At 46.3% G+C, this 11,880-nt stretch overlaps 2 protein-coding genes across 2 annotated transcripts in view; one reads left to right on the plus strand and one right to left on the minus strand.

The window, feature by feature from the left end:
* The window catches only part of brwd3 (bromodomain and WD repeat domain containing 3), a gene marked incomplete at its 3' end in the record, with an annotated part of 45,129 nt that extends 43,055 nt beyond the window's left edge, over positions 1-2,074 (plus strand). Inside the window, exon 40 of the mRNA XM_080529918.1 lies at positions 1,212-2,074. Within this exon, the coding sequence (XP_080386044.1) occupies positions 1,212-2,074 (863 nt within the window). The remainder of the gene's footprint in view (positions 1-1,211) is intronic.
* A 5,289-nt stretch (positions 2,075-7,363) lies between these two features.
* LOC308155944 (terminal nucleotidyltransferase 5C-like) lies at positions 7,364-11,689 on the minus strand (the record flags this gene model as incomplete). The annotated part of the gene is made up of 3 exons (XM_080529308.1): positions 11,634-11,689; positions 9,265-9,878; positions 7,364-7,944 (listed from the first exon to the last, which is right to left on the minus strand). The coding sequence occupies exons 2-3, from the start codon at positions 9,863-9,865 to the stop codon at positions 7,364-7,366; spliced, it is 1,182 nt and encodes a 393-aa protein (XP_080385434.1). The 5' UTR covers positions 9,866-9,878; positions 11,634-11,689.
* Between the last annotated feature and the right edge of the window lie 191 nt (positions 11,690-11,880).

The raw sequence follows: 11,880 nt of genomic DNA on the forward strand, positions 1-11,880 counted from the left end.
GGGCTATCCTGCTGAGATGGAAGAGTGCAGCACCGCCCACTCATGCTCAATGGCTTAGGGACATTGTGTCCTGTCTTAAATTAGAGAAGATACGTTACTCAATAACTCAATTAAATAAGAAATTGTATAAGGTGTGGGGGCCCTTCTTAGACTACTTTCAGAAGTTAGATCCAGACATGCTGTCCTGTTGAGATGCATTTTGAGTTGTTTTATACATCCAGGAAACTTTCTTTTTCTTCTTTTTTATAATTGCATTTATTTATTTACTTTTCTTTTCTTTCAATATGACACTATAATTAGTGTGGACACCCTGTGGCATTTTCTTTTCATCTGATCAAGAAGATCTGTACATAAGTATACTTTGTTTGGAGCAAGGATTGACCGGGGATGGGGGGTGGTGGGAGCAAATGTTTGTTGTTAACTACGACTGTGCTGTGTTCAAAAAAGAAAATGTTGTGAAAATAAAGCATTTGATATAAAAATTATTTAAAAACCAACAAAGCCAGACTTGGTGTTTCAGAGGAAGCGTCACCTGGTTCAATTTCTGTTGCTCTTGTTAATTGTTAATTGTTAATTTTATTTATAATGCGCCCCCCATCCAACTTTTACATCGGCCCGGGGCGCAGCCCGGGTAAAGGAACAGATAAAGACAAAGACAAGGAACACAGAAAGCAATCAGACACAGACGACTTAAACGTAAATCTCAGGCATACAATTCACAACAAATAGGGAGTAATAATACTCAAACAAAATAATAAATTGTTAAATTCAGGCATGGATATAATAGACACTGGTGTTTCATATGATCTCTGCATTGGGGCAGTACAATGAACTGTGTCTGTCTCTCTCCCTCTCTCCCCCCCCCTTCTCTCTCTCTCTCTGTCTCTCTCTCTCTGTGTCTCTGTCTCTCTCTCTCTCTCCTCCTCTTTCTCTCTCTGTCTCTCTCGCACGCGCTCTCTCCCTTGCTCTCTCCCTCTCCTCCTCTTTCTCTCTCTCTCTGTCTCTCTCTCTCTCTCTGTCTCTCTCTCTCTCTCCTCCTTTTTCTCTCTCTCTGTCTCTGTCGCTCTCGCACGCGCTCTCTCCCTTGCTCTCTCCCTCTCCTCCTCTTTCTCTCTCTCTCTCTGTCTCTCTCTCTCACGTGCGCTCTCTCTCTTGCTCCCTCCCTTTCTCCTTCTCTCTCCCTCGCTCTCTCTCTCTCCCTCTCTCTCCAGAGCTCTCGCGTAACGGACCTCTGACCAACGGGTCCAGACAGAGCCACAGGCGAGCCCTGCTGCAGACCCAGAACGGCGAGAGGCCCGCCGGAGGGTCCAACAGCTCTTCGTCGTCGTCGTCCTCCTCCTCCTCCTCCTCGTCGTCGTCGTCGTCCTCCTCATCTTCCTCCTCCTCAGACAGCGAGGAGGAGAACTCTGACTCTGACGCGGGGAAGTTCGTAGACGGGGGGGACCACGACTACAGCAAAGCCCCCCGCTTACCAACTCCGCAGAAAGCCACGGGCAAGGGGGTCGCTGTCGCCGCTGGGAAGAGGAGGAGAAAAGAAGAGGAGGAGGAGGAGGAGGAGGAGGAAGAGGCGGCGGCTCCAGAGAGGGCCAAAAGAGCACGAATACAGAGAGTGGAGGAAGAGGAGGAAGAGGAGGAAGAAGAAGAAGGAGAAGGAGGAGGAGGAGGAGGAGGAGAAGATGAGGAGGAGGAGGAGGAGGAGGAGGAAGAGGAGCAGCAACAACAGCAGGAGCAACAACAACCTCAACAGGAGGAGGAGGATGAGGAGGAGGAACCAGAAGAAGAGGAGGAGCCGGAGGAGGAGGAGGAGGAGGAGGAGGAGGACACAGATCAGGACCAGACCGGGGAGGGGGGGGGTGGCGGCGGCGAGAGCGGTCGGAAAAGCGGCCGGCGCAAATCCGGCCGGGTGAACACGCGGAACCAAGGCCGCAGGACGGTGCTGTACAACGACGAGTCTGAGGACGACAGCGGAGCGCCCGCGGAGGACCCCCTCAACCTGGGCATGTCCCGCTCCGGGAGGGTCCGCCGCATGACGGAGAAGGCCCGGGTCAGTCACCTGATGGGCTGGAACCACTGATAAACACCCCCCCGAGACACTCACCACCACCCCCCAATCTGAGCATTCAGCTCAGTATGAAACTGTGAGAGTGGAGAGAGAGAGAAGAGGAGGTCTTGTACAGGGACGTAGGGGGATAATAGAGTCAATAAATAAAAAAAACTTCAGGGATTTTTATTTTCTTCCTTCCTTTTTTAATGTTTTTTTTTTTCTTCGTTCGGGTATCATTTTGCTTTTTTTTTGGTGTAGGAGACTGTTTACGACTCTCATTTCAAAACTAAAAAAACGGCAGTGGTGCTTCTCCATGTCTTTGCCAAGGAACCTCTCTGCTCGCCGGGTCTTCACCCGAGTAACTCGAACAAAACAAACAGAAAAAAACACGGACCCCCAGTCGGATATCAACTCAGTCCGCCTCCGCCTTACTGCTCTATGAGCCTCCGACAGATGTGACTCCTCTTTGCTTCTTCTTCTCCTCCTCCTTCTTGTCTCCCGCTGAGTCTTCTGTTCTTCTTCTGTCTCCCTCTTTTCTCACCCACTCCTCACCTCGCTGCATCTCCTCGTCCCTCTCTAGAAAATCTCGTTCCTGGTCATGTAAAACAGAAGGTTCAGAGATGCCAAAAAACCCGGTGCTTCTATATTTTAGATCTCAAGGAAAAGTGTTGTCAGCTCTGGGTGACAGTGCTGCTCCACTCTGTTCCTGTCAGCTGGTTTTTTGTTCCTTATTCATACAGTACATACGGTACTCTTCCAAAACGACCATCTTGTCACATGAATACATACTTTTGGTCTGACACTAACTCTTCCAGTATTGGCTTTGTTGACCCTCACCACCCCCCCACAACCCTTAGCTTGTTGAGGTCCAGGTGGTCTCTGGGTGTGCTACTCATCATCGCATTCATTTTCTTCTTCTCTTTTTTTTTTCTTTTTTTTTTTTAGTGCAGTGGGGTCCAGGGCTAGGTCATAGACGACTGCTGTGTTTGTGGTTTTTAGTTGATTTTTTATTTTATTTCTTTCTTTGGACTGAGATTGAATGAAATAAAAATCTGATAATTCTGATTAGATGAGGTGATTTCCTACATCATCGATGATGTCATTTAATAAGGCATTGCAGTTCCTCCAACTTTTCATTGTTGACTTAGAGGCATACCTACTTAACTCCTGGGCCAGTGAATGTTTTAACGCTCCCCCACCCACCTGCTCCCTCCATTTCGTAGAGTTTGTATATTTGCACAGACAACAGGTTTCATACAGAGGCTTGGCCTCCCCCTCATCCTGTAGCATTCATTTAGGCTTGATTTGATGTTTAGAGGGCTTGTGAAGTGGAAATGTGTGGATAGTTAAAAGGGGGGGGGAGGGGGGTGAAATGCTATCACTTTTTACTTTCGGAATATACTTGGATCAACTCTCAGACACTTGCACACATTAATTTCAGACTTCCAGGTCACTGTCCTTCAACACAGACAGGTTCAGACACGTTCAGGTGGGCTGTGGTGATCGGGGGGAGGGCTCGCTCCGTTGCCGTCTCTCACTACTTCCACATACTGAAAAAAGGATACTACTTTCTTTCTTTTTTTCTTTTTTTTTTTTCTTTTTTTTTTTTACTACAGAAATATTTATATTTTTTCACTGTATTATACACTTTGCAATTGTTTCTTAGCAAATAATAATGACGATGAAATGTTTGCACATTTATCTATTGTAAGTGGCAGCTGAATTACAGAGAAGGCTTTTGTTGTTATCAACTGCCTTCTGATTTAGCTCCAATCACATTATTGGACAAAACAGAGCCACAAAGTGCGAAGGACAGATGTTTCTCTTATGCAGTTCTAATCTTTTTTTTTTTTTTTTTTTTTTTTACACAAATCAAAAAAATAATGGTGCCAATATTTACATTTTCGCTCACACCTGTTCTGGGCTGTTTTGTGATGGGGGATATTGTTGTCTTCTATTGAGCATTAACTGAATGAATGGTTGTGTTTTCTGGGGGGGGACAAAGATTAGGGTTTCAGGACAAGACGATCCTCCCACCGCTTCCTCACACACGGTGCTTCTGTCTGACCCCCAGCCCAGCCAGCCTCCACTCTGGTACTGTCTGGTGTCTCCCAGGCCAGTCAGCTCCACTCTGGTTGTGTCTGGTGTCTCCCAGGCCAGCCAGCTCCACTCTGGTTGTGTCTGGTGTCTCCCAGGCCAGCCAGCTCCACTCTGGTACTGTCTGGTGACCCCAGGCCCAGCCAGCCTCCACTCTGGTACTGTGTGGTGTCAGAGCTGTCTGTCTGCCGGGCCGTCATGCTGCAGGGCACACTGCCACACCAGGGGAGGGGGAGGGGACCCGGAGACGTATCAATCCATAAGCAAGGTTTTGGTTAGCCAATGTAGAAGCAGCGTTAACTCTCCTGTCTGCAAACCCCTCCCCCCCACCCCTCCCTAAATGCTGATAGAGTTGAAAAAGACTTCACTTGGGCCAATACCTGAATCCCTAACGATCCATATTTTAGGAACCTGTTCTCTTCATATAATAGAAGGTAAGAGGACTTGCCTCTGAGCATCAAAGTAGTAGAAGGCAAGTTCAGCAATGGTGAAATGACATTCTAGGTGTAATGAGCTTGTATTGAGTCTTTTTTTCTACACAATGTTTTGATTGTGTGTGTTTTTTTAAAATAAAGGAGCAAAAATAGGTTTTCTCCAAAGTTGGCACCTGTCGTATGTCTCTTATTTTTCCTCCGACACCCTCTCTATACACATTCTGGTTTCAGTATTGTAATCGGCATGTGGGGGGTTAATAAAGGGTTAAACAGAAACATGAATTGCATGTTCTTGTCACTTCCTATGAGAAGACCATGAGTTCACACATCCTCGAGCGAGATGTCTCAAGCGGTCGCCGCCTGTTGAAAATCCTGCGTCTGAAACGTTTTCTAGTCTCGTCCGTGTTGCAGTCGACACGATGAGTCATTCCAGACATTACATGGTTTGCAGATGCTGCCAGTCAAACACATTTGGAAAATACAACTACTTCCCTCGGCCACTGCTAAAATTCCAACAAAAGCCACTTCTCTGGACGGTTTTCAACCCATCCCTTCCTCTGGTGAGTCATCTCTAGCTGCCCCCTCAAAGAGCCGCGATGAGTCATAAAGATGCACCATGGGCCATGTCTCTGCAGTGATGTCAGCCGCACCGCCCCTGACCACAACAGTCCCCCTCACAGACGTACCTGGGGGGTCCTGGAGCCACAATCCCCGTCTCCCTTCCTTGACGAAATCATCTGGGATCAGATTGGTTGAAAGCAATGCAGTGGAAAGATTAGCTTTGACTAAATCGTGTGACATAAGATCAGTGGTTTGTAAAAAAGGAAGAGAGGTAAGGAAGGATGCATCTAAAGTTTTGGAGGTAGGGTTGGTTTAGCAGCAGTTAAAACTAGCAGAGTAGAGGAGGTAGGGTTGGTTCAGCAGCAGTTAAAACTAGCAGAGTAGAGGAGGTAGGGTTGGTTTAGCAGCTGTTAAAACTAGCAGAGTAGAGGAGGTAGGGTTGGTTTAGCAGCTGTTAAAACTAGCAGAGTAGAGGAGGTAGGGTTGGTTTAGCAGCAGTTAAAACTAGCAGAATAGAGGTGCTGGGAGGTTGGGTTGGTTTAGCAGCAGTTAGGTGGTGATGAAGCTGGAGTGGATCCGCCATTGACAACCAATCTAGCTAATGTACAGGAGGAGAGAGAGTGAGTCAGACACCCAGGAAAAACAACAATGCCGTGACGCACAGCCAGGAACTGCAGTGATGCTGACAATCCTGGGAGAAGTAGAAGTGATCAATTCGGGCTGTTCCAAACTGAGTGTTACTGTAAATACCAGTCACCTTTAATTTGTGAACTCTCAAGACGTCATCATAATCACAGCATGAACGAAGCCACTTTTCACCCCAAGGCTGCGAGTACTAATATAGCATCACTGTCCTGAGATTGAATGCAACACAGTTAAGGAGTTGTTTCAATGCATGGGCTTTATTATCAAAATGATAATAAAAAATGAAGCAAATATTTGTATGAATGAGGATTTTCAGATGCATGTTTTCTCTCTACTGATACAGTACATAAAAGTAGTAGCAGCTCCAGATGACACTAAATAATTAGATGAAGAGGTTATAACAATCAAATCTATGGTAAATATCAGTACGGCACAGTAGTTACATTAGACTTGCATTAATATTGAACTGATGAATCACAAGTACATCAGATAAGAGTTCACTATTCAACAACAAGGTTACGTACATTTCTATTGTGCTTCAGATAGATTCAACTGTGACATGATAAGCCCACACAGTCATGCCTGTGCTCTCAGTGTGCTGAAAATACATTTTGTCGGTCTATACAAAGCATATCCTGTGTTACCCTAAACAGTGACAGGACACACACACACACACAGAGAAATGACTAATGGCAGAGGGAGAAAAGTCATTCTCTCTCACAACTCACATCTCTCAAGATCTGAGGAATTCTAGTTTCACACACGGAAATAATCTCCTAAATCTCACTGACCCTACGGTCCAACATGATAAATGACTGTAGTCACTCATTAGACAGTGAAACAATTACCAGGGATGCAGTCAGACATTGTTAACACCTACACAATAACTACTCCACATTTTCCCGAAAAGCACAGCAGATGATGTCATATTAAGATTTGTGTGGTGCTACAATATAACGTTCAACACAAGTATTATCACGTTTCACTGGAGTTAAAAGTTCATTAGAGAACACTGCACGTTTCTGGAGGCGTTTCTTTCATCGCTACTGTGAGTACAGTAAGTTACAGACTTGTGTCATGACTCCTGCAGGCAAATCTACAATGTTAGGATACATGTTTTTTTTCATAGTTGATCACTTGTGTGTCTAATGTTCAACAATTTGGTCATGAATTGTCTGTCCGTTGTGAATTCTCTGAATTCTAATCTCCCCAGGTGCAAAGACTGCCTGCCCTGCTGCCCCCCCCCCCCCCCCCCCCCCGCTGAAACCGGCATCAACAATGACCTTCTCCCTCAGTGACAGCTTGCTTTGAGTGAGTAATCAGCTGTGCTCTCCATTCAAAAACATCTCAAAAACAGTGACGCGTTGGCCTTTATCGAAAGATAAAGCTGAAACCCATCCCATGCGGTCGTCCTCTGTCTCTCTCTGTCACAAGGCATCGTCTTCAAAGCATCAAACTAATCAGCGCTCATGCTTTGCCTTGTTTCCTGTTCAAAATCCATTGGATGCCTCTGGTTAACACAGTAGAACCATACTGAATGCATACTGCATGCTCTCGCCCCCCAACCCAACATGCTAGGGGGCTACACCAGGCCAGTCTGCATGTGGACATGTAGAGGGTAAGGGTGGTACAAGAGTGGCGGAGGCTGGTTCTGGGGGATGTAGTAGCTGCTGAAGATGGGGTCTGCCATGTAGGGTGCGGGCTGGTAGAAGCAGGTGACGTGGGCGGTGTTAGGGATGGCGTTCTGTTCCCCCAGCACCCTCAGAGCCAGGACCGTGATCATGTTGAGCGTCTGCCTCCTCTCATGTCCCATGAGACACACGGTGCTCTCGTCGATCACCCGCCGCAGGGTCATCAGGTAGTCGTACTTGCTGGTCTCGTCCTCTCCGATGAAATGGCCCCGCAGATAGGCCTCGATCTTCCGCTGCTGCTCGCCGACGTCGGGGAAGTCGATGAAGAAGCGGGAGCACATGTAGCGCTCTAAGGATTTGATCTCCGTCTCGCTGGCGGCTCGGAAGTTCCTCACCAGAAGGTCGCTGTATTTCAGCAGGCCCCCTCCTCGGATCTCCTCTGGGTTATGTGTGGCGATGAGTCTGAAGCGTAGGTGGTCCATGGCTTGCTCAAAGTCCCCGTACATGCATTCGGCTACCACAGTGATGGCCGCTTTTTCCCTTGGCAATGAGCATGCCCCTGGCCCTGCCCCTGGTCCTGCCCCTGGTCCTGCCCCTGCCCCCGCCCCTGGCCCTACCCCTGCCCCCGCCCCTGGCCCTGCCCCTGGCCCTGCCTCTGGCCTCACCCCTGGCCCTGGCCCTGGCCCTGCCTCTGGCCCCACCCCTGGCCCTGGCCCTGGCCTGTTTGTGGTAGTTTCTGCTGGGCCTGGCTCCAGGACAGCAGGCTCAGACTGGATGACTATGTCCACTGCAGTTAGAAGAGGCATCGACTCCCGCCGTGACCCTGAGTCAGGAGGCTTTTTGGAGTATTTCACCCTGACAATTTGCTCTATGGCATGAGAAGGTGAGATGTTTTTATTTTGAGGAGAGATGGCTAGAAGTGATCTGGGATCTGTCACGGTGTTAGTACCCTCTGGTTGTTTAGGCCTGGACCCCGATGAAGCTGAGTAATGGTTTTGAATCGTGTCTAATAACGGGGGTTTTGATTGAGTGGTCTGAGGTATTTCTATCGGCTCAAACAGCTGCGTCGTGAGATCTGACACATCTTTTAACAGAGACCAATTTTCCGGGAGTGATGAAGTGCTTCTCATCTTTTGTGACAGTTTCCTAGGTGGCTTAGGTGAGGGGCAATAGTCTGTTGTCACCATGTCCTGCGGTGTGTGACAGGTTTTCTTAGCTGGGGGAGGAGATGCGTGTTCAGGACGGTGGTTTTGTGTCCCAGAGATAGAGGTCTCAGAGGTGGATTGAGGCATCACTAGAAGCTGAGCTTGTTCTTGCAGTGCTGAGTTTTCTGTCAGCAATATGACAGGTGGCCTGATGTCTTGTGACTCAGATATCAGTGCCTCCTCTGTGTTACTTTTAGGATCCACAGACACCTTTGTCACTGCAGGTTTCATCGCCTCTGTCAATGTTCTGGCGGTTGAAACTGCGGGATACTCTGTGTCCTTAACAGATTGCCTTTTTTCCTCTACTTTCAGTTCAAGCGCTGGGACTTCCTCCAAGCGAACATCTTCCACTACTTCCTCTTCCTCCTCATCCTCCAGTGATCCCATGTCTAGTCCTGCACTCTCAAGATCTAATATTTCCTGTGCCTCATTATTTCCAGTTGCATGCACCTCTATTGGATGTTCCTCTTTAACAATCACCTCCGTAATATGACATGGGCTTTCAGTGAAGAGGGGGGTCAGTGACCCTTTATCTCCGTCCTCTTTGACCTTGCTGGATATGGTGGGATGCTGGGGTTCCTTGACTGTTTTTACTTCTGCTCTGTCTTGATTGGAAGCATTGTCATTATATAACTCCAATCCCTCACATTGAGCTCCCTGCCTCTTCTCAGTCTCCCAGTATGATTCCAGCATATGGTCCAGAATGATCTGGAAGGAGTCGACACTGAACTCAAACTGTCGTCGCAGCGAACTCACAAACCTGAGCCCCACAGTTTTCCCTCTGTTGTTGGACAGCGAGATGAGGCTCCACCGGTCGTGCTCGTTGAACACTTTGACCATCTTCTGCACGTAGGCCTCCTTCATGGTGAGGCAGGTGATCTTGCGTCTGTTCACCCCGCGAGGGAGGAGGTCACGCAGACTGCCCAGCACCACTTCCTTTATGACCTGGAAGTCTTCCTGCCTGGGAAGCTCCACTCCAAAGATGATGTCCAGGTCTCTGTACCCGGCTCCGTTGTCCCTCACCATCACATGACTGGCAGTGGAGCCGTTGAGTCGGATGTCCCTGACCCTAATGTCCCTCTCCACCAGCCTATCCCTCACCACGTGGATAATGTCCTTGGGTCTCACCTCCAGGGTGGGGAAGTTCCCTCGACCATGAATGGGGATCACCTCTGTCAGGACCTGGTCCAGAGTCTGGACCTGCTCCAGGGTCAGCTTGTGGAACCTTCTATCCATATGGAGCTCCATCTTAAGTTTATACCTGCAGAAGGACACAATATTGTTTTTGAGAGAGTCGGGGTAATTTCCATGGCACATCACCACAGTTGCATTTCAATAAGCTTTATTCAACTACATATTTTTGTTTTCAGTGAGATGTTGAGTGAAACCTCCAGTGGTGAGGGAAAATGTTTCATTGTGTAAATGATTTCATTTATCATACCAGGAATTTATAGACTTCATGGAGCCTGTTAAGTAAATCATACTCAGTTACATTTTGGAATTTGCAATATTTATGAGTAGTATAGATGATTTACTTTGGTTATTGTCACTGCATCCTAGTTGCATATTATGTGGAAGATAATCATGAAAATGGGATGTCATAATTGTGGTTAAACTAACTATTTATGATAATAATAATAATAATAAGCTTTATTTATATCGCACCTTTCATCTATAAAAATCCAGATTAAAGTGCTGTACAATACAGCGCAAAAGAAAGAAAAAGTAACAGATTAAAATTAAAAACATGTACAAGGAATAATTGCAACTTAGACCTGACTAACATACTCTTACTTTATATGTAAGGTTCCATATTGATATCAATTTAAAACCTGATGTCAACATCTAAATTCAATGTTTACATTCCACCTATTATTGCTCTCACCCCATAAAACATGTTTTCATCCAATGTGAAACATAAACATGCTTTTTTTTCACTTTCATTAAGAAACTAATTCCTCCCACTTTCTTTCATTTGCTTTGAGTTCAGGGAATGTCAATGAATGAAATATGTGAAACAGCAAGCAGAGGAGGCATCTGGAGTAGCTGTTACTGTAACAAGTTACTGACACTTGTACAATGAAGTGAAATACTATTGACTAGTACTGCATAACTGCATCACAGGAGCACAGTACACTGTATGGATTTGTTTTTCTGTAGTATGCCCCACTCCAACTCCAAAACCTCGCTTAAAATACTGCAGGCTCACACACACACACGCGCGCACACACACACACACACACACACACACACACACACACACACACACACACACACACGCACACACACACACACACACACACACACAGGATGTAAAATGAAAAATTCAACAGGAAGATCAGCGGGCTCAGACGTTTTTCAGTGAAGAAGATATGACTGATGACGGATGTTGTCCTAATTTGATTCTGTGATCATATCAGAGGCAATAAAGTACACAAGCGCAGCATTATTTCATTTTTTTTTGTTTTTGTTTAGAACACATAGCCTACTTTCCATAAGCAGCAAAAGTTTGCATGACCAGTTCTTATAGAATATATTCTATGATAGTCATGCTGCAGAATTTTGGTCTCATGTGCGCCGCTTGTAGCCTGCCTGCGCTGCTCTTTAGATAAGCCCGTATGAGTCATACAGTCTCTGGATATAGCCCCCTCCACGTCTCCTCCTGAATTCTCTCTGTGCGTTTTGTCCGGTAAAGAGCTGGAGCTGATGCAAGTTAACCCTCAACTGAACATAACATTAGACAGCCACAAGCCTAAACATATTTTCACATACAGGAATCAACTCAAATGTTTTGATATTTTCCAATCAAAAACTAAATCCAAATTGACTCGCGTAGCAACAGTCTTAAATCTATCCATATCGAATCATATCAATTTTTTCATTTCATTTACTGGTGTCTTTTTCAAACGTATCAAACCTCAACCTTATCTTGCCTACTATTATTATATTACTACAGGCCAATCAAACGTAGACGATCAGCATCTTACTGCGTGCAATTGCATATTAGATAACTCACCTTACTTCTGATTGAAAGAGAAACTTACAAAGTATAGTGTATAAAACAGCTGTTGCCGAGATAAGTGCTATCCAACAGGTTTGGTGGAGATGTCCGACACGACGGTAGTGCTGAAACAAACTGAACTTCTACCGAGCAGTGTCTCCCCGCTGGGGAGCGTAATCTAGTTTCCATGGCAATCTAGCGTCACGACTTTACGGTAAATCACGATGCTCTGTCTGTTCATTTATTTCTGTGTATCTACCTA

Source organism: Nansenia antarctica (assembly GCF_963989245.1).
Source record: "Nansenia antarctica genome assembly, chromosome: 4".
Classification (NCBI taxonomy): Eukaryota; Metazoa; Chordata; class Actinopteri; order Argentiniformes; family Microstomatidae; genus Nansenia; species Nansenia antarctica.